General features: G+C 56.6%; 1 protein-coding gene across 1 annotated transcript in view; it reads right to left on the minus strand.

Moving 5' to 3' along the window:
* The window catches only part of EPHA8 (EPH receptor A8), a gene marked incomplete at both ends in the record, with an annotated part of 34,062 nt that extends 24,189 nt beyond the window's left edge, over positions 1–9,873 (minus strand). Inside the window, 2 exons of the mRNA XM_082833335.1 lie at positions 4,452–4,516; positions 9,780–9,873. Coding sequence (XP_082689461.1) covers positions 4,452–4,516; positions 9,780–9,873 — 159 coding nt within the window. The remainder of the gene's footprint in view (positions 1–4,451; positions 4,517–9,779) is intronic.
* Positions 9,874–22,615: the final 12,742 nt, after the last annotated feature.

Genomic DNA, 22,615 nt, shown 5'->3' on the forward strand with positions numbered 1-22,615 from the left:
GAATTGATAAACAAAATGTGTCTATCCATACAATGGGATATTATTCACTCTTAAAAATGAATGAAATTCTGACACTTGCAACGACACGGAGGAACGCTGAGGACATTATGCAAAGTGAAATAAGCCAGACGCAAAAGGACAAATCCTGTATGCTTCCACTTATCCGAGGTACTTAAGTCAGATTCCTAGAGACAGAAAGTAGAGTGGTACTTGCCCGGGGCCAGGGGAAAGGGGGCATGGGAGTTACAGTTTAATGGATACAGAGCTTCAGTCTGGGAAGATGAAAGACTTCTAGAGATGGAGGGTGGTGATGGTCATATAACAACATGAATGTACTTAATACCACTGAACTGCAGGCTTAAAAATGGTTAAGATGGTAAATTTTATGTTAAGTGTATTTTATCACAATTTTCTTTTTAAAAAAGAAAGAAATACACCAGAAATACTCCCTGCCCCCAAGCACCTCACATCCTCACAGAAAAGGTGTGGAGGGTGACACATCGAAGGGAGTGGGCACATAGGGTATGGCGAACCTTCCTGTAGGCTGAAGCAGGACCCTCCTTCAGGGATGGGAGGGACGAGCCCCAGCAGAAGCTGGGAGGTGTAAGTAATGTTCTGCAAGCCCAGTGTGGACACAGAAGCATCGTACTGAAGACACAGTGTTGTGAAATGATCCGAAAGTCCAGAGGCCTGCGTTCTGGGCCTGGGTCAGTCTCTAAATGGCTGTGTGACGTTGGGCAAATTGCTGCTCCTCTCTGGGCCCCAGCTTCCTCAGCTGCAGAACGCTGATCAGCCAGGGGCAGTCACTGTTGGGCTGAGCTCAGTGGACTCCGGAGGAGGAGGGGGAGGGGCTGGTGGCCAAGGGCAGAGGGAGGGGCCAGGCTCTGGGTCCCTGTCCTGGCTCCACCAGAGATGTAGCGCCTTGATCTCTCTTGGGTCTCTATGTGTATTGTCCTTGATCCTAGAGATCCTACTGCTTAAGCAGGGGGTCGGGTAGGGGAGGAAGGAGGTGAAGACCACACCTCACGGGGCTCCGAGAATCTGCGGGGTCCTGAGCTGTCCCACAAGCTCTGGAGTGGGGACTGTGGGCATCTCAAGTCCTTCCTGCCTGACGAAAGCCCCTCGGTCTGACTTCGTCTTGGCCAGTTATATATGCCAGTCCTCAGTGCCCTTATCTGTAAGAGGGGCTCAGAAAGGCCCCACTTCAGTGAGGCTTGAGAGGATGAAAGGAGATGCCTACAAAGTGCTTAGCTTGGGCCTGGCACAGAAGGCACCCGAGGAACAGGACTGGTATGATGCTGAACGGGCAGCCTCTTCCCAGCCCACCTGTGCCTGCCTCTAGGGACCACTGGGGAAGCAGTCCAGGGTGTGCCCGCCTCACCTGAAAGGCTGTGTGGCTCCTGCACGCCCCACTCCAAGAAGGGCCCCCACACTGTACCCCGCTCTGCAGCTGGGGCTCTGGGCAGCACTGAGTCACATCTGGGGTTAAAGTCATTGTCACAATTAATGGAGCACCAAAGAGCCAGCCAGCTGCTCGCTGTCTGTTCCCTGCCAGGGACCTGGATAAATTAATCAGCTCACTCTGAGTCTGCTCCAGCCGCTCCACCAGCGCCAATGGCCTGGCTCAGCCCAGGGGCTGCTGCAGACACCCAGAGGGGCATAAATTCCTGGAGGATGGGAAAAGGCGGAATCAGCCCTGTTCTCCACCTGGGGCACTCCCACCCCAGCCACCTCTCTGCCCCCTGGCACACTCCTCCTCCAACCCCCACCACCGCTCTGGAACTCTGTCCCCCTCCCGGAAGAGAATGCAGCAAACCAGCTGTGCGTCCCTGGGTATATCACATTCCCTCTCTGAGCTTTGGGCTTCTCATGGGTCAAAGGGCGTAGCTAATGCCTGCCCCTTTCATCTACTTCATCAAGCGAGACAATAAAAAGGAAAGTTCACGGGCTTCCCTGGTGGCGCAGTGGTTGAGAGTCCGCCTGCCGATGCAGGGGACACGGGTTCGTGCCCCGGGCCCGGAAGATCCCATATGCCGCGGAGCGGCTGGGCCCGTGAGCCATGGCCGCTGAGCCTGCGCGTCCGGAGCCTGTGCTCTGCAACGGGAGAGGCCACAACAGTGAGAGGCCCGTGTACCGCAAAAAAAAAAAAAAAAGGAAAGTTCACGAAGCGCTGTTAATTCACCAGGTAGGGTGGAGCACCACCCAGTGGGTGGAAGGAGGGGTCAAAAGAGAGGGGCGCAGCCTGGTTAAAAGCATGAGCTCTGGGGCCAGACTCTCCTGACCTTAGCAGAGATGCTTAACCTCTCAGAGCATCTGGTTCTTGCCAGTACGATTGTCCTTTTCCCGCATCATCTCACGGATGAAAACTGCGTGGAACAGGTTCTGTGATCATCCCTGTGTTATAAACGAGGAGGTGGAGGCGAGGTAAAGCGACTGGCCTGAGTCACACTGATGAGAGGCGGCACAGCACCGGCTCGTTCAGACCCAGCACCGCTGGCTTTAGGCCGTGCGGCCTGGCGGACAATCTGCTAACTCTGGATGCTGGAGACAGTCCTGGATGACCCTGCTACCCAGGGTGCTTAACAAACTCCAGAATCAGAAGGGTGGATGGAACCTCAAGGACCATCACTCTCCACCCAGCTGACACTTATTAAACAAAGGATGCCCAGGCCCCTCCCCAGACCCACTGGATGTGGGCATCTGTGTGTTTCACCTGCCAGCCTGGCACAGGTTCAGGATCTAGAGTTTGGAAACCTTCTTTCCTCTCTGGGCAAGCCCAATCTCCAGGCCCCATAAGGATGGGAGGTGGTCCCTGGCTCAGTAGATAATGCAGCATTGGTTCCCACCCCTTCACAAGGTGGCACAAGGGACTCAATAAAGGCTCCAGGCCCAGAGAGATCTGTGTTTGCATCCATCACTTGGAACCTGTCTGATGGTGGCAAGTTTTTCTCATCGCTCTGAGCCTCAGCTTCCTCATCTGTGCAATGGGATGGCTGCACCCACTTGCAGGATTGGTAGTAGGGATGAAATGAGATAACGTCCATGAATTGTTAAGAGCCAAGTGAATATAAGTTATTTGTTCTAACTCCTAAACGAAATGAGGTAACTCTGAGCCACTCTTGTTTTTTTTGGTTGTGCCGCACAGCTTGCGGGATCTTAGTTCCCCAACCAGGGATTGAACCTGTGCCCTCAGCAGTGAGTGTGGAGTCCTAACCACTGGACCGCCAGGGAATTCCCTGAGCCCCTCTTTACAGCACCCAGTAAACAAAAGAACCTTAGATCACCAACGTGATCGACCAAAACCCAAGTCTGGCCATATTCCTCAACCCCTGCTTAAAACCCTTCCAACTTCTTGTTACCCTAAAAACCAAGTCCTAAGCTCTGAGTGGGACAGAGGGACAGAGGTACCCAGAGCCAAGCCGGGGAGCCAGGCCCATTCCTTCCTAGCTGCTGGGTCTCAGGGGAGATGCTGACCCAACCGACATCCAGGCAGTCACCTGCTCACGGGTCAGCCCCTGCCACTGGCAGAGCTGGTTCACCGTGCCAAAGCCCTTCCACACCCACGCTCACCCTGGGAGACAGCCACGTGGGACACACAAAAGAGTGCTTCACAGGGAGAGACTGAAGGCCTGGGAGGTAAAGGGACATCCCAGGACCCAGCCTTTGTCCTCAGGCAGAGAAGGGGGTCCTCTGGGCTCTCGGGGGTCCCTGGCCTGCCCCTCCAGCTCCCTGAAGCCTGGTGCATCGGGGCTGATGACAGCAGACTCAGCTTACTGACATCTGGGGACGAGACCCCGAGAGAGAGAGGAGTTGGGCTCGTCCTGACGCCAGTCACAGGCCACAGAGAGCCCAGATGACAATCTTACCCCAAAGTAAAGAAATATTCAAATACCAGCTCAGTATCATCATCATCATCGTCATCAATATATTATTATCCCTCTGTCTCCAGAGCCATGGGGGCTGCCAAAGTGTTCATGAAAGAAGTCCTGGGTGTATGATGCGTTTGTGTCTATGGTGGGGATGTGCGTGCTTGTGTGTGTGCGTTTCTGAGAACGTTTGCAGGAGGGAATTTATTGAGATGTAACCATACTACACACTAATAACAATGATAACGATTATACATTTAATGAGGGCGCACCGTGTGCCAGGCACAGTGCCAAGACCATGGAGGCCAGATGGGCCTGGGACACAGACATAAGCATCCCACATCCACGCCTCAGACTTGGAGAATCGGGGGGCGGCACTAGGGTCGGTTCTGGAATCCCAAAGATCTGCATGCACTAAATTTAAGAAATCAGCAGCTCTGTCTCTGACTGCTGTGTGTCCTTGGGTAAGTCCCTTCACCTCTCTGGGCCTCTGCTTCCTTTTGATCTGTCTGATGATAAGACTGTGAGTCACAGCCTCTCCCTGCTCACAGAGGGACAACACTGGCCCCACTGCCCATCACTTACCCCGTGAGCGGGATATGTGAGCCAGCCCCAGTCCCCATGGATGGTCGACGTGTCCAGCAAATTCACTGTAGAACAGGAAACAAGAGCACATCAGAGCCCTGGGCCCCCGTTCCCCAGTCCCATAGGACCAGCCCAGCCTGGCCACACTGGTCTGCTCTCAGCCCAAACACGCCAGCTCCAGTCTCTGGGTCCCTTCTCACTTCCCCATCCTTCAAGGCTCAGTTCAAGTTCTTTCTCTTCCTTGAAACCTTCTTCCACCATCACAGCCAAAACATAATCTTCTCACCTCCCGGAACACAAGCTGCCCCGAGTGCCAGGCTACCCTGGTTGGTGGTGCAGTGGGGTGGCTAGGAGCTGGGCTCAGCAGTCCACGGGTCTTGGGTCAGAATCCCAGCTCTGTCAGTTAGACGCTGTGTGTCCCTGAGCAAGTTTCCTCCCTTCCCCAAGCCCCCATTTCCTCCCCTAAAATGGGGTGACAGTGATGCCTGCCTTACAGGGGCTTGTGAAGATGACCTGACCCTGGGCCACTCATGGGACATGATGGCGTTCAAAAGCACCCACCGACGTTCGCGCTGTTAGGTCAAACCTCCCCCCAGAGGACTGGCCCCAGCTTTCCCATCACCAGTGTCCCCCAGTGGATGCCTCGCACCAACAGGTCCTCTGTGCACACGGGACGTGGAGGGTCTTGGAGGAGGAAGAGCTGCCTCGTACGGAGCACCTGCTACGTGCTGGGCTCTGCTAGGGGAGCCTGAGATGCCTCATCTGCGGCCCGCACAACACGGCTGAAAGGTGTTCATTCTTATCTCCATTTTCCAGATGAAAACACTGAGCCTCGGTGAAGATCAGGAACGTGCCTGGAGCCCCACAGGTGTAGCTGCAGGGCTGGCATCCAGGGCACCACAGACAAGGCCACCAGCCCTGGTAGCTTGAGCCCAAGGAGCAGAACCTCTGGGCTGTCACTGTGGTGGGAAGGAGTGCTGGCCTCAAAGGCAAGTTTACTCTAAGCCAGACCCTCAAAGGGGACCCTGCAAAGTACCAACAACAGGGTGGAGAAAAGAGCCTGCCTTCGGAATCAGACATCACTGGACTCATATCTCAATACAGCTACTTGGTAGCAGGTGACCTGCACTTCACCGAACCTCAATTTCCTCATCTGTAAAATGGGGATAATAATATGTAAGGGTGGGCGAGGGTAAACTGTAAAGCCTGGAGTCAATGCCTTACTAAAGCTCGTTCCTATTCCCTAAGTCCTGGCCCTCCTGCCTCTCTCTTGGGACCTAGGAGCCATCCACTCACTTTAAGGTGATAAAGATGCACTAAACTGTGAAGAGCAGGGCTTGAATCTCAGCTCTGTCTCTAACTGCTGTGTGTCCTTGGGTAAGTCCCTTCCCCTCTCTGGGCCCCTGCTTCCTTTGATCTAGCTGATGAAAGGGCTTTGGGCTCCAAGGTCCACAGCTTTCATTTCACTTTCTCTTCTATGTACCCCCTCTCCCAGCCAGCAACCAGGGGCTTCCAAACAACCCAATCTGCAGACTCCGGCAGGTCACAGAGGGTTCAAACGGGGCCCTCCTGGAACTTTCCCGAAGAAAGGCTGGGTGTCCTTCTGCCTGAGATTTGCATAGCTCTGCGCCTGCCCCTCAAAGATGGAGACAAGTGTCCTCAGCAAATGTAGGAGTGAGGATGTTCTTATTCGCTGATTTTCTTCCTCTTTCTCCTCTCACCCTCCCCACCTATTGTCAGGGGCCCCAGAGGCTGGCTGGAGAGATGACTTGCCGAACCAGGAAGGGGCCTCTGAGGTCCTCCCCTGGGTCCCCAGGGGCCAGGTGGGATCAGGGGATGGAGCCAGTGTCCGCAGAGGGATCTCCCTTCCCCGAGCCCAGCCGGCCTCATGCCAGGGGCACAGGCAGAGAAGCCTTCCCGCCTCCCTCCCTCCCTCCCTCCCTCCCTCTCAGGCAATGGAGAGAAAACTGGGTCAGGCAGCTCTCTCCTCCTGCTGGCTGGGGGGAGGGGGAGGGGGCCGCACTGCAGTTTCCCCCAGACCAGCAGGGCCCAGTTTGGGGAGAGGGTGGGGAAAGGGGACGTGTGGGCTCCCCCGCCCCACCCACATCCCAGATGGGGTCTCAGCCCTTCGCCAGCATTACCCGGATACAGCTCAGACCTGCCCCTACCCAGGGGCAATGAATGGCCCCCACTGGGACTTCTCCCCATGAACACCCTGACTCTAGAGGCAAACGCCTGCAGACCCCACTTTCTAGACCCTTCCCTCCCCTCTGGAAATCCCCAACCACACCTGCAGCTGCTTCCTGATCAGTCAGCCAAGGGGCTCAGATAATCCAAAACTAAGTCAGAAGCCGATGCTATTGGATCCAGGAGGAGTCACAGGATTCCCTCCAATTCCCTCCGGACCCTTCTCTGTCCATCCCCTCCCCTCCTCCCGCTCTGTCCCCTTCTTCCCTACCTCATGTCCCCTTCTGTGGGGGGAACACAGAGTGTCTCTCACGGGAAGCTCCAGGCCCACAGGAGGGCTCATCAGGGCTGGAGAGAATTCCAGCGTTACGCCCATCCAGCTTGGGCCTGAACCCCCTTGGAGATTCCAACCCTTCTGCTCACCTGGGCTGGGCTCTCTCCTGCCTCTTGCACTGCTGGACTGCAGGTCTGTGTGACATCTGTGAAGTCAATGACCCTCTCTGGGCCTGTCTCCCCACTTGTAAGTGAGAGGATTGGACCCATGGTCTCTTAGGACCTTCAGTGAAGCAACCACTTAACCCCTCTGTGCCTCGGTTTCCTCATCAGCAAGATGTCTGTAGGCATCCTTCCTGGGCCTACTTGCCAGGCTATTCTGGGGGATCAAACGGGTCCCTCTCCTGCTCTGAGAAGCACAGATAATTCCTAAGCCTCTCCTATTCGACTGTGGAAGGCATTATGCGATTTCTTTTTTTCTCCAGCACTGTCACCTTCCCCCATTCCATTTCACTGAGTCTAATACCTAAATTGATTTACATTCCCTGAGGACGCAGCGCATGATGGTGAGGCTGGAGAGTTCAGGGTGGCCAGGGGATGTCAGCCAAGATGTGAATGCCTTGGAGATCACCCCAAAGCGGTGTATAATCCACACCACAGAGTGATAAGGGTTCGAGCCTGGTGGGGCTCAGGGGCATCTCTGCAGGTGTAGGACCGTCCCCAGCACTGTGAGGGACCTGGCATATGGGTACCTGGGCAGCCTGGGGCACTGTCACCTTTGCAGGACCCCAGCTGGGAAAAGAGCACCCTCCCTGAGTTCCAACAGTCTCCCTGGCCGATCCTGGCTCTGCACCAGCCCAGGGACTCCTGGCTGTTCTACGTGGAACCCATGCCCCAGGTCTCCACCCGGGACTGTCAGACCTGCGTGGGTAACCCATGTCCAGCCATGGGTACCCTGCTGTGTTGATCAGATAGGTATGGCCTGGCCCTTGGACAACGTCTCCCTCCTTCTCACCCTTGACAGACATCCCCCCTTCCTCTCTTTGAGACCTTGCCTCTTCCCCAGCTGTCGCCCCTCCCTGGACACATCCTCTCTCCCAGGCTAATGGTCCGTCCTCTGCTCGGGAGCCTGGTCAAAGTCCCCTCCCCAGGGGCTCTGGGGTTTGCCAGCCTGGGATTCTGGAGGGTGCTGGCTCCTCGCTGGAGAAGAGAGTTGAAGCAAGGAGCGGGGGATGCACCACCCAACGCCCAGAGCATTGGTGTGGGCCCTTCAGAATCCTGCTGGGTGAAGAATCTGTCCCCTTCTCCCCACCCAACCCTGGGAAAACCGTGTCCTCAGGCCACAGCCCCAAGAGCTCCCAGGCCCCTTGTGCACTCTTCCCCTCAGCTCCCTTGCTATGGTCCCTGCTCCCTGCATGGCCCCTGTTTCATTGGAGATTATGAGTTTATCCATGTCTCTGTGCGTTTATTCTGTGCACATGCATTTCTGTGGACATGCATGCAAGTTTGAGGGTCTTTTTATATGTGTGGTGTCTGCCCATGGATGTGCACATTTTCATGTGCATGAATCTTTACATGTATGTGTGCACATGTGTACTGGCCGCATTTCCGTGCATCTGACTATGGCGTGGGGAGGGGGCTGTCCATGCACATGAGTCTCTACAGGCCTGCGTCTAGGCGTGTGAATCCTAACATGTGTTTGTTTGTGCATGTCTGGTTGTGGGTACGACTGCATCTCTGTGAGCCGTTCGTGTGTGAGGGGGTGGATCTGTGGTATATCTGAGTGTGGATGAGGAACACTGGCTCTGGAGCTTCCTGGAATCTGGAAGTTCATCCTGCCAGGGTGAGAACACAGCTCTGGACCCAGGATGTCAGTCCCAGGATCCTGCACAGAGCACCAGGTCTAGCCTCCCTCTGGCAGAGCTGCAAAAGCAGAGGAGGTCCAGGGCAGGGGCTGGCGTGAGGAGCAGAACCCAGGGTGGCATCCTGAGCCGGACCTGGAGTGTCCAGCAGGGCTAAGATGTACGTGTGTGTGCGCGCGTGAACGCTTGCACATAGGTGTGTGGAGACCCAGACCCTTTTGGTTCCGACTGCTCAGCCCTCACGCCCATCCTGTGTCCCCTGAGTGACCAGATTGCCCCAGCCTTGACTCCGGACAAGACCCAGCTCTCCAGGGCCTTTCCATCTGCAGCCCTCTCAGCCCCCTCCTCACTGGTTCCTTCTCCCCAGTGCCCACCAAAGCTGCCTCCCCTCCGGCTCTCACCCCCTGGCTGCTGTCCCTCGTTCTCCCCTAGTCCTCCAACCCTCCAGCCCGGCCCACTTCCAAGACCCTCACTTGCTGCCGCTCATTCCCATCTTCCCCCAAACCCAGTCCTGTTCTCTGATCCTCCTTGCCCCGAACCTCATCCTGCATCCTTGTGTCCCTCTGCTCTCTGTCCTCTGTCCCCACCCCTGTCCCCTGCCCTGTCTCCTCTCTGCCCTATACCTCTTCTCCTGTCTTCCGTCCCCCCCGTCCTGTCTCCTCATCCCCAGTGTCCGAGCCTCAGTTCCCTGTACCCCGCTCCGAATCCCTCAGTCCTTGTCCTCCTGTCCCTGCCCCGGTGTCTCTGTCCCTCATCCTCAAGCCCTCCGGTCCCTCTCCCTCAGTCCTGTCCCCATCGCCATCGCTCTATCCCTTGACCCCAGGTCTCTCCCGCGGTGCCACGCCTGCCCCCCAGACCCAGAGATCCCAGCTCCTTTGGCATTCGGGGTCGAGGGAAAGGAAGTTGAGCCTCGCTCTGGTTGCGCGCGCCGCGCCCCCAGGCCCCTCGGCGCCACCCCCCCCCCGCCCCGCCCCGCCCCGCCGCCGCCGCCGCCGCCGCCGCTCACCTTCGCCGCGCGCCGCGGACACGCAGGTGGCAGCCGCCGCCGCGGCCGTGACGACCCAGAGCGCCGGGGGCAGGCGGCCCCGAGCGGGGGCCATGGCCGGGCTGGCGGGGACGCCGCGCACCCTGGGCTCGGCCGCAGCGGCCCGCGCGTCGGCGCGCTCCCTGCTCACCCGCACACCCGGCTGCCGGGCGCACACACCGGCGCACACACCGGCGCACAAGCCGACTCGCAGCGCACACGCGGGCACCCGCGCCCGCCGCCGCCGCCGCCCCGGGCGGGGGCCGGCCCGTCACGGCGCCGAGCCAATCAGCACCGAGGCGGGTGGGGGGGACACGGAGCCCGCACCGCGGACACCGACCCGTGGACACCGACCCGCGGACACCACAGATCGCCGCCCGTGCGCACGCTCGCCCTCGCCCGCCCGTACCTTCGGGGGCGGCGCGCGCCCCACGTCTGCACGTGGACTCAGCCACCGCGCACCCAGCCACGGTTCGGACGCCACGCGACACCGGGACCCACGGACCCACCCGGGGAGGCCCCGCGTGGACACACGCGGGCACACTCTTACACACGTGACCCTCAGGCACACGCGCCCCCAGAAAGTGCCTCGTGGGGTGATGCATACACACTAGTTCACGGACAGAGGCTCAGAGGCAAACTCAGAAGCACTTTTACTTAAACGTTCTCTTCCCTCCCCCACCCCAATGACTGGGCACCCCGGGAAGCCTTAGAGTGCAGTGATCATGAGCTCAGGCTCAGGGACCAGACAGATGTTTCAATGCTGGCCTTGGGCAAGTTTCTTAACCTCCCTGAGTCTCAACTTCCATGTCTGTAAAACAGGGACAAGGGTGTCTATGTCCTAGGGTGGTTTTGAGAACTATATTCAAGGACCCAGGTAAAGTGCCCGGCATACTGCCAGACACACAGCCAGTGGCCAGCTTGGATGATGGTGGCTACTATCCCCTGCTTTCCTCTCCCCTGACTTCATTCACTCCAATTCTGTTCCCAGGATTAGAGATCTCATCCTGGGGAGGCTGCAGGCTGTAGGGGGAGGACGGTGTCGTGGGGCTCCCTCCTGAAGCCTGACCTACCAGCCTCCAGCCCGGTGAGCACCTGGTGGGCCAAGCTGTCCAGGAAGCAGATAAGAGATCTGCAGCTCCTGGGGACTGGCTGGCAAGTGTGTGCCCACTGGGGCAAGTCTCACCGCTGCTCTGCCTTTCAGCTGGTGCAGACCACTGCTCAGCCCCCTCTGAATACACTTCCACTCCTGTGCTCACTGGGGAAGAGTTAGACCAACGGCTGGAGGTTACATGGGATGATAAAGGCCATTTGGGGAGTGTGTGCTGTGTACCAGACCCTGTTTTAGGCGCTTTATAAACTTGCGTTACTTTAAGCCTCACACAGCCCCGCAGGGGAGGTGCAGCTAAGGAGACTGAAGTGCAGAAAGGCCATCATTCGCCTTAGATCACACAGCTGGTTAAATGTTAGAGAAGTGCTCAGATCCAGATCCGCTGGACTCCAAAACCCACTTCTTTCCTGTGCGTCTTTCTTTGTTACAGAAAGGGGAAGACGGCTTGTATTAGGAGCCCTTTTCTAACAGCTCAGACCAACTGCCTCAAAGATGTAGTAAGCCCCCTGTTAGCCGAAGCGTTCAAACCGACACTAGCTAGAGACTGTTCAGGGACGCTGTGAAGGGGGCTGGGGTTCAGGGGAGCGGATTGGATTAGACCCGGAGAGGCAAACTCCAATGCCCATGTGAGACAGGCAGGCAGGCTAATGAAACCTGCCAAGGGAAGTGTTCCCAGCTCCAGTCAACGTTGCCCTGGGGGTATGAGCCCAATTTTCTGCGTTTTCAAGAGAAGCTGTATATCTGGAATTTTTATGTGGTGTCTCTTAATATTTAAAGTTGGCAGCTAACGGAAACATTTTAATAACAAGTGTGTGCAATCCTGGAGAGAGGTGGCCACAGGCCTCTAGACCTTCCTTCTGAGCTTCTTTTAGACAGAAAAGTCCCTGGCTGGCACCTCGCTCCTGGGCCACTGGGGCAGTGGGCAAGGTAGGGCAGAAAGATGCAGACCGTGCAGTGTGCAGTCACGGCACTCATGGGCATCCTGTACCCCGGCCACGGCTCCCAGAAATATTTGCTGGTGGAGGAAGCTTTGTTGGGGGCTGGGGTTCTGCATCCCCAGGTTGAGGTGGAGCCAACCAAACCTGGGTTTTGTCCATTTTGCAGGTGAGGAATCTGGGGAATCCTTGAAGGACTTGGTGAGCATGAGGGTCTCTGTCAGGGGCCTGCTCCATGTTCTGAATCCTCTTTGACAAAATAAGAAATTCATTTCACCAAACGTTCTGCGGGCTAAGAGTGGTTTGCTTTCAGTTGTATCTCTGCCCCTCTGATACTCCCAGGACACCCCAGCCCAGGTGCACCCTCTCCTGGGGTCTCTCCTCCCACCCCTTCCCCTTTGCTTGTCCAGGGTTTCCAAGTAGCAAGTTGCCAGCCTGCCAACGGGGAGGAAGAAGCCATTAGCACCCCCTGCCATCTTCACTTCACTTCACTTCACTCACTGTGCACCTCCCAGGCTGGACTCTGCATCCCTCTCTCATGGAATCCCTGCAACTTGGGGCTTTCACCCCCTTTTTTTTTTTTTTTTTTTTTGCGTTACGTGGGCCTCTCACTGTCGTGGCCTCTCCCGTTGCGGAGCACAGGCTCTGGACGTGCAGGCTCAGCGGCCATGGCTCACGGGCCCAGCCGGTCCGCAGCATGTGGGATCTTTCCGGACCGGGGCACGAACCCATGTCCCATGCATCAGCAGGCGGGCTCTCAACCACTGCGCCACCAGGGAAGCCCTCACCCCATTTTAAAGACAAGGAGAGTGAGGTTTGTGAGGGCTGATTGACGGAGTGGGAAACTCTGTGAGGCGCATGAGCGGGATCCGTGATGGTTGTGGAATGTGTCTCCTCTCCGGACTGGGATCTGAAAGCCCACGGCAGGGTCCCGGCTGGGTCCTGTTGCACCCTTCTGGTGCACAGTAGGTGCTCTGGGGACGTTTGCTAAATGACCCAGCAAATCATGAGCAGACGGGCAGAAGCCCACGCCCCGTTGACCCGGTGCTTGAGGCCATCGTTGCTGGAAGGCCGTTTCTGGGTTACAGAACACCTTGTTTTCTGGAGTGCTGCACAGCTCTGCTAGCCGGATCTGCTACATGAGCTTGACCTCAACTCTCCAGGGGGTGAATCTGAACAGCGCTCACGCCCTCCCATTGGCACACTGGCGCCTTGGGACCTTACTCTATGGAGCAAGGTGGAGGTGGGGCGGAAAGGGCTGGACTTGACCAAGCAGGGAGGCCACTGAGCCAGTCCTTTCCCACCTGAGGGCCCCTCCCTGACCCTTACCTTTTCCTTCTGGGAGTTGGAAGGGGGGTTGCAGGAACGTCTGACAAGCCCATTACACTCTCCGTTTCCTGGGGTAAATACTCTCCCAAGAGTATTTCTTCTCACTGTACATTTCTGAGCCTCAGTTTCTCCAACTATGTGAGAATAACGAGAATAATGCATAATGACGATATGCCACCAATTCAGAGGGTTGCTGTGAGGCTCATATGAGTTCACAGGTGCAAATGTGCTTGGATACCTAGAAAGACAGCTAGGATTGGAAGGCATTCTGTACTTTAAAGGAGGGGGCTGGAGCCTGGCTGTCCTGCACTCTGAGGGATGAGCTATGCAGGGCGTCACTTTGGGCACAGGTAGAAGAGGTGTCTGGCGGGAGGTGGGTGTGCGTGAGTGCGTGGGGTTGGGTTCAGTGGCCAGCGGTTAAACCCCACGCATCCTTGAGCCACCCTAGCCCCTGCCCTGGATGTCTTATTGCCTCAAACTGTCCACTCAGGGCCTAGACTCCTGCAGAGAAACACCACTCCGCTGCCCCGCCTCACCCTCCACCTGGCTCACTCTGTGAGGGGACCCGAGGGGGCGGGCATTCCTCACATTTGCATAGAAACCTCTTCTTCTCCCCCAGGCCCGGACGAGCCATTGGAGATCTTAGCCGGCTTCCTAACATGAAACCCATGTTGCTTCCCCACTTAGGGCCTCAGTTTTCCCATCTGTGACGTGCCTGCTGTACCCATTTTCCCGAGTTGCAACGGGCATGAAGGGAGCGTGGAGCTGGCCCTCCACTGGGCTGGTGCTGGGGTTCCCAGGTCATAAGATAGTACCCTGCCTGTGATGTGCTCCCAGGCTGGAGGGGAGGCAGCACCCCAGGAACCAGTGAGGAAGTAGCTTACATTACATAGGAGAGATTCACCCGGACGACGGGGAAGGTGTTTAAACGTTGTACTTCTAGAGCCAGGGCAGGAGTGCCTAAGACAGCCCTGTCAGATAGAAATACAGCGTGTGCCACATGTGTAACTTAATTTTTTTCTAGTAGCTATATTAAAAAGTAAAAAGAGGTGGACTTAAGTGTAATAATATATTTGTTGAGTGCAATTGCTCAGTATGTAATATTAATTTTGTTAATCAATTCAGTAATTCAACAGCTATGTATTGAGCCCCTCCTGCAGGGCTGTACCAGATGCTGGGGATAAGATGGGGGTGCCCCCCCGCACAGAGTGTCCGTCTAACGGGAGAGCAGATCATTAAACAGGCAATTACAAAACCCCCCTCCGCATAAGGGAATATTTCAGGAACTGTAGGCACCAAAACTTAAAATAAAATTTACCATTTAAAATATTTCAAAAAAAAAGTCCTCTTGAAGCAGAAAATACCGAATGTAATTCAGCCCTTTCTCAGGGGCTCAGAGTCATGGCTGTGAACACAGAATCACTGAATCTCCATGTGGAAAAGGACCTAGAGATGAGTTAGTCAAGCCACTGCTTGCGGGACACTAGGAGACAGAGGTGCCTTCAGGGCCACAGAGGTGGGTGGACCTATTTTCCCTTGTCCAATAAATGAGCCCGGGCTTCTCTGCTTAATAGCATTTCTGTCTCCTCCCTCACTCTCAGGATGTCAGCTGCCTCTGCTCTCTGCCGTAGCGCTCCCACCTCTGACAGTTGCCAACTGCCCCCTAAATTGCTGCTTCGAATCTATTGTGGACTTAAAAAAAATGAATATTTATTAGCATTGCATGTAAAGTAAGAGTCAACGGGTTCTAAGCGAGGGACTTTCGCATGAGTAAATATATGAGATTGGTGTCAATGGCTGGGGCTGTTCAGAGGTCTCTTCCGCTTATTCCTGGCTGGTCTCTGGATGTTTGTTCTCGGGTTGGAGGGTAAATGAGGTGTTGTTATAAATACATAAGAGGCTTATTAATGACCAGGCATGCACGGACTAATTGCTTCCTCCTGTTTGCATATAATCAATCACTTCCACAGTTTGGAACCACTGGCCAGCAGCAGAATGGAGCGGGAAGAGGACAAGATTGGGATGCGCCTCAAAGGTCTGGGCTGCTCAATCCTTCATGCTCAAGTCTTTCCTGTCCTGATAAAACAGGACCAAGCCTTCCTTTATCCCTCATCCCCCTTGCCCATCCCTCTCTCCTCCCCTTCCCAGCAAACTTCTTGAAGGAATCATCTGTCCTCACGGACCTAGTTTTTTCCTCTCTGTTTCTCTTTGTCCATTATCACCTCCACGGTCCCCCAAACACCCCCTGCCCAGATCCACACTCCGTGATTCTCTGTCCCACGCCTGGTCCTTGTCCGACACCACCATCCACCCAGTTGTACGTGTCAGGAACCTGAGCTTCATCCGCCTTCCTCCTTCTCCATCAGCTGTGTACCCAGGACATCCCCAAGTCCTCTGATTTTACCACTGAAATGTATCTCGACTCCATCTGCCCCTCACTATGGCCAACAGCCAGGCCTGAACCCCATCAGCTCCAACCGCGACAACTGTGGGGGCCACATCGCTGGCCCCCGTGCACACTCTCTAAGCCCCTTCAGTCGTGCACCACACTGCAGCCAGAAAGACTGGTCCGTGCAAAATATCATGGCCGGGCCCTGCCCCGTGCCCTCCCCTCCCCTGATTAGAACCTTTCCAGAGCCTTCCGCTACTCTGCTAGATAAAGACCCCAATCCTTACCATGCCTGCAAGGCCCTGTCCAGGTGGTCTGGACTCTGTCACCTCTCCAGGCACCACCGCCTCCCTGTCTGCACTTCCTCGAGTGTGCGGTGGTGGCGCGCCCTCCCATGCACAGCCTTTGCCTCTGCAACTCTGTCTTTATGACGCCTCCCGCCCCACCTCCAGTACCCCCTGCTCATCCTCAGGGAAGCCATTCCTGAGCCCTGGCCCAAGTCAGCTCTCTTGCAGAACCTCCACACCCTGGCTCAGTTAGGAAACTCACCTGCACCTTCCTGTGAGAGCAGGGACCACCTCTGCTCTTGCTGGACTCCAAATCCTCAATGTCCAGTATGTGACCACCTCCGTAAGGATTTTTGCCTTGGTCCTGGTACCTTTTGGGGGCCTGGCCCAGACCTGGAAGGGGGGCTGGCTTCTCTTTGCCACTACCTGCCTGTGTGACTCCAGGCAAATGACGTTACCTCTCTGGGGCGCTGCTCAGCGTGGGGGAGGCCTCCAGGGCCTCTCGACATCTAGGATGATGTGGCAGGGTATTCACTATTCTTATTAATCTTAATAACAGCCCTTGAAATAAGTTCTATTATTATCTACACTTTATAAATGAGGAGAATCAGGTGGGGGTGGTGGGGGCATGATTTGTCCACGATGCCCCAGCTACAAAGCGGCAGACCCAGGATTCAAACCCAGATCTGTGGTTTCAGAGCCCGCGGGCTTCGTCTCGAGGCAGCTGGGAGAGGGGAGAGAGGGGGTACTCAGATGAGTGGGAGGTCCAGACTCGGGGTTGGTTGGCAGCGAGGGAGAGCAGATGCCGTACTGGGCAACAATTTGTGGGTTATCCTTGGGGGCGTGCTGGCCCTTCCCTGAGCTGTGTGTCTTTGGGAGGTCACTTCACCCCTCTGAGCCTCAGGTCCCGGTCTGGAAAATGGGACACCACCGCCTGCTCTTTAAGGGGTATGGTGATTAAAAGGGTGCCTGGCACACAGGAGGCCCTCATGCGTCATAGCCCTTTACCCACTGTTCTCCGCCCGGCCCAGGACCTTCCTCAGGGAGGAGGAGGGATCGCGCTGTGGCTCATTATCAGAAAGAGGAGCATTAATATCCCCGATATTAAAAAATAACCTTATCATCATTCTGCCTGTCGGGAGGAGATGAGCCCACATCAGCGCTCTGACAGATGGGAGCAGCTCTCTGTGTTTGCGGGTGTTTGCGGGAGAGAGTCAGACAGAGAAGGAGGGAGGGAGAGAGACGCAGAGAGACACAGAGAGACACACACACAGAGAGACCCTGTGTGTGTGTGCGTGTGTGCGTGTGTGTGTGTGTAGGAGAATGAGAGTGTCTGGGTGACATGACTTGCCGGGGGTGGGTGTGAGTGTGGGGCTAGGGGTGGGTGGGTAGTGATGGCCCCTCTCCAGAGCAGGGAATAGCTTTAGGAGGGTGACTTGGTAATACCCAATATTGAATGTATTGAAATGCTAAGCAGCTCTAAAGATCTGTGTCTGATTTTCATTAAGGCTGCTGAGGCAGAGGGTGTGACGGGAGGGGCAGGGGCTCCCTCACTGCCTGGGAAGGTCTGATTACAGGAGGCCGAGCCAGGGTCGTGACCAGCACCGAGGCCACTCTCACCCGCACCACTGCCTTCACCACCGTCACCGCAGCACAGGGGCAGCCCTGGCCCTACGTTGCTTGGTCACTGAGCAGCCTCATCGCTGCTCCTCCAAACTGAAGGGTGCCCCGCAGAGCTGCACCAGGCCTCCTTCCTGGGCCCACGTGCTCCTCTGTCATGCGGGCAAGGAACCTGGTGCACTTTCATCCCATTCTCTACACCCAATTTTCTGAGGCCCAGAAGTGTTAGGATGGGGAGTGCTGTGCTGCATGCTGGAGGGGGGGTGCACACCAACGGGGCTGCGGGAACTGATTGTCTGCCAGTACAAAGAGACCTAGAATAGATCCTTTCATGGCCACGGTGGCAACACCCACAAGCTACTGAAGAGCCCAAAGGAGGGAGAGCTAAACAGGGTGGTAATGATGTGCATGTGGGGAGGGGGGGGGGAGGCGTCACAGGCCCAGAGAAGGCAAATGATTTCCCCAAGGTCACACAGCCAGCAGCAAATCTGGGACCAGAACCCAATCTCCTGGCTCTTTGTCCAGTGCTATGGCCCTCACAGGAGGCCATCTCATGACAGAGCAGCCAGGACATGGAGAGGGGACCAGGCCGTGGGTTTGCTCACATGCCAGCCTCAGGGAGAGGTGGGGTGGATCTCTGTGCTGCTTCCCAGTGGCAGGGAAACGAGCAGCCAGAAGGGGTCGCCATCTACGCGGTGCCAGCTGGGGGCTGGATGCTTTGCAGCTCCCCTCTCCAGTCACCCCACACCGAGCTTGCAGGGGTATCATACCATTTACTTTAGGCTCCCTGGAGGCTCAGAGAGGGAGAGCAAGCTGTCCAAGGTCACCCAGCCAGGAAGTAGCCGAAATGAGATGTGAACCCAAGGACATCTGACGCTCAAACCAGTGTATGTCACTCTCGGCCAGATGACTCCCTGGGGCGGGGTTCTTGGGAAGGAGACAGAGTGTAACTCGGAAGCTGGAGACCCATCTGCGTCTGGGGTCACTTAGAAGGAGCTCCCAAGGGTCCAGTTTAGTTTGTAATTGTCCCAGATGCAGATTTACTCCTTGGGATGTGACTGGAAGAGGGGGTAAGAGCCCAGGGCTGCCGGAGGCCCAGGCTGTTTGAATTCTGGCCAAGCTGTTCCCGACCCTGGCCCAAGGTCATTTGTTCTGGGAAGAAAGACAGCTTCTCAGCCCTGCGTGCCCTGCCCTCCCTGCTCTGAGCTGGGAGCTGGGGGACGCTGAAGGACAATGTTCCTGGTGAAAGCAGATTACCCAGTGAGGGGCCGGCTGGGTGGGATGGCACTGTGGTGACAGGTCCATCAGGGCCTCTCCAGGGGGATATTTCCTGGGGCTGCCGGTAACAGGCCTGGGCTGCGGAGGGAGTGCTGATGAGGGGGAGACAGCCTGGCCCCTCGCCTGGAGACAGCGATGGGCAGGGGCTCAGCCTCTCTGAGCCTCCTCCCCAGACGCCCAAGGAATTGCCCAGCCACCGTCCCTGTTCTGGTTTGGGACCACCCAGTGAATCCATCCCCCTCTTTAACTCCATCACCTCCCTCTCTCCTTGCCACTCCTCCAGTCCCGCTTCCACCTGCAGGCGGGGTAATCTTTCTAAAGTGCGCCACTCCCCTGCTTACCGCCTGCAGCCATCCCACTGCCCCAGGAGAAAGCCCTGGCTCCTTGGGCTGAGCAGCGAAGCCCTTCATGGCCTGGCTTCTGCTTGTTGTGGTCACACCCTGCACTCTTCTCCTATCTGCACTGGGCCTTGCACATGCCTCTGTCTCCTAACACCCACCCCTCGCCCTGCCACTTCCCCAGGGGCCTAATTCTTCTTCTCCAAGTAGGTCTCACCTTGGACATCGCCTCCTTCTTGAAGCCTTCTCTGAACTGAAGCCCAGAAGTCTGCGTTAGGTGCCCCCCTCCCAGTGTCCCTGGCACTCACCCCTTAATCATCCTCATCATCCTAACAGCTCACTGGGGTAAATTCTCAAGCTGTGCAGGGTGTGCGCTAAGTGTTGTGTCCATGTTGCCGCATTCCATCCTGGCACCCAGCAGAGTGTGGTAGATGCCTGTTTGTCTGTCTCATCCACCTTATGATCACCCACTTTGTAAAGGAGGAAATGGGGGCTCCAGGTGGGAATGATGTGCTCAAAGATACCGGCTGGTAAGTGGCTAATTCTTGAGCCAAGAATTCAAGGATCCTGATCACCTACATTCTATCCCACATCCTACCCTCGGTATCTCGGCTTCTGGGGACTGGTCCTGAGCTCTAGCTGGAAGTAGCCCTGGTAAGTCAGACTGTAGCCAGGGCCACCCCTCCCAGCAGCCCTGGGCTTCTGGGCCCTGACAGATCTGAGCAGCTTCTAGCTGGTGGCAGGAAGGGGCCGCTCTTCCTAGTGCGGCCGGGAGTTCACAGCCCGCTCCTCGGACTCTCTCAGCTCCATTTCTGCAACCCCTCAGCTGACTCTGGAGTTCCTGACCTCACCCAGCTGTGACCTCCTGGCTTCCAGATCGGATCTCGTCTCCCGCTTGGCCCGGATCCCCATCTCCACACTCAGATCTGCCTCTGGCCCAGCCCACCTCCAGCCTGCTGGCTCTGCGCCAGCAGCTGGGGGTCCCACCCAAGGCCCTGCCCCGCCACCGCTGTCAGTCTGGCTTTGAACCCCAACGTGGGAGCTCAGCGCTCTGACCCCACCTCCTCTCCCCACCACTGCCGAGGGGCTGGGGTGCTGGCGATGATGAAGTCGTCTCCGAAGGAGGAAGCTAAAGGTGTAACGAGCCCGTGAAATCCCGGATGACAGCCGTGACCACTGTGGCCGTTAAACACAGAGCTTTAACGCCCCCGAAATACACCTGGGGCACTTGTCAGCAGCTGCTGCTCGTCACACGTGCACATGCGAGCCGTGCACACGTGTGCAAATGCGTGCACGCACACAGGCTCAGCGAGCAGCCCAGAAGGGTAGGATAGGGAACCCCGGCAGATGGTTTCAGCAGTCCCCTTGCCTCAGGATGGGGAGAAAGGGGTGCAGGGTGGGTCCCAGGCATCTTTCCATAGTCTGCATCCCTCGTGGTCTCTTCCTCTTTCAGATAGCACTTTATATTTGCATAGCACTCCCTCATCCCCTGCATCCTTCTGAAACGGCTTTGATGTGGGTCAGATGCGATCTAATATCCCCCCCTCCCCCCGCTTGTCCCACAGCACAGCCTCCGAACGCGCAGCACAGTGCCCGGCACACGGCAGGCACCGGGAGATGTGTGTTGGCTGAATGCATTCAGTTGCTGCAGCCATCAGGGAGATTCCTAACCGAGACCCTATTGCACTTGTTCTGAGGCTCATTTGGTTGAGTTGAAAGCCCTGGATGGGGAGTCTGGGCTCTGAGTTCTGGCCTTGACACTAACTCCTGTGTGACCTTGGCTTCTTGTATGACCAAGGCGTCCCCCTTTTTGGTGTCAGTTTCCTTATCTGAAAAGTCCTTGTCCTGCTCTGGTCATCGGAGCATCCGTGATGGTTGTCTGAATCATGTGGTGAATACTGGCTGGCCTGTGGCCCCTGCAGCCTGGCCTCAGGGCCGAGGAGGCTCTTTGAGGGGTGTTTCCTCTGTTCACAATCATCTTTGTTCACATAGTGCTAAGTACACTGCACGTAGTAGATACTCAGGGAAGTCTGGCTAGTCTGAACTCAGCCACCAACTCCTGTAAGAGTGAATTTTAAGAAGCGTTCAGAAATCTCTTCTTCTGTGTCAATTCCCCACACAGAGAGTTCTGTGGCCTGGCTCTTGCTTACCTCTTCAGCCGCAGGTCTCACCACTCCTCTGTCCCCACACTAAGCAATAACCACACTGAACTTCAGTTTCCGCAGTCTGCCATGGCTCCCCTGCGCCCCTGCGCCAGTCCCTCGGCTGGCACACTCCTCTTCCCCTTGCCCTATCCCTTCGCCTGGTGAACTCAACTTCAAACTACTCAAACTTCAGGTGTCCAAAACGCCTTCCCTGGTTCCCCGCCCTGGGTGGCTGCGTCCTCAGGCTGCTCAGCCTCCTGAACTTCTGCCATCACAGAACTCATCTCTGTGACATGTCCGTGCTGGGCGCCTTCTCCAGCCACCTTGAACTTGGGAGAGCTGGGGTGGTGTCCTCTCCAAGGGAAACTCAGGGTTGGGGGGGTTCTGGCATACACCCATGTCCCCCCACTGGTTCCCACTGCATGATTTGAGTGCCCTCCTGGCTCTTCAGGCAGCCGAGGGCGTGCCACATGTGGCCATTTCTGGGGCCAAGACCCCTCCACGGGACTGCTTGCCCAGTGGGCTCCACCCCTATACCAGAGCCACACTCAGCTGGGGACTGTTCTTCTACAGTGCCAGGCACAGGGCCGCTGCCCAAATGGCAGCCATGCCCTCCTGGGTGCCTTTTCCAAACACAGCGGGTCCCTCTCACATTCCCAAGGGCCTCGGGGCTCAATCTTCCCATCTCAGTCTCATGACTTTTGCCCTTTGCCGGGATCATCTTTCAGCCATAACGGGAAGAAGAGTCCAAGGACTTTTAAAGTTCCTGAGCAGAAAACTTCCTGTCCTTGCCGGTGGTAGCTTGTGACAAGACCAAACTCAAAGGATTATCTGCAGTGGGAAAGGTCAGACTGGTGGGGGGACAGCAATGGTGGAAAAGCAGGCAGGCCCGGCGGGCAGGGAGGGCGCTCCAGGCAGGCGGCGGGAATAGCGAGGGGCCCGCAGACACCTCGCGTCACAAGGGCAGGTGGAAGGCTGCCGGGGAAACTGAAGTGCAGGCCACCGGCGAAGGGCAGGCTCGGGACAGAGCTCCAGACCCTGGGATTGGGGACGCAGGAGGGTCAGCAGAGGAGGGTGTGGGAGAGCCGCTGGGGAGGAGCCTGAGCTGCTTAACAACTCTGTAAAATGGGGATAATCCCAGCAGCTTCGTCCCAGGGTTGTTCTGAGGATGGAACGAGTGGACGTAGACACAGCTCTGAGAGGCAGGCCTGGTGCGTAAGTTGGTGAAGATGCTGGTTGACTACCCACGCTTTTGCTCGTACTGTTGAAGTGATGGTGGTTATTTATTGGGCAGTGTGCTGGCCCTAGTCATGTGATGGCTCATTTCATCCTTGCCACACCGTGTGGGTAAATACTCTCACCCCGGGCCGTGGAGGAAACCCCGAGG

Source organism: Leucopleurus acutus (genome assembly GCF_964270905.1).
Source record: "Leucopleurus acutus genome assembly, chromosome: 2".
NCBI classification, from domain to species: Eukaryota; Metazoa; Chordata; class Mammalia; order Artiodactyla; family Delphinidae; genus Leucopleurus; species Leucopleurus acutus.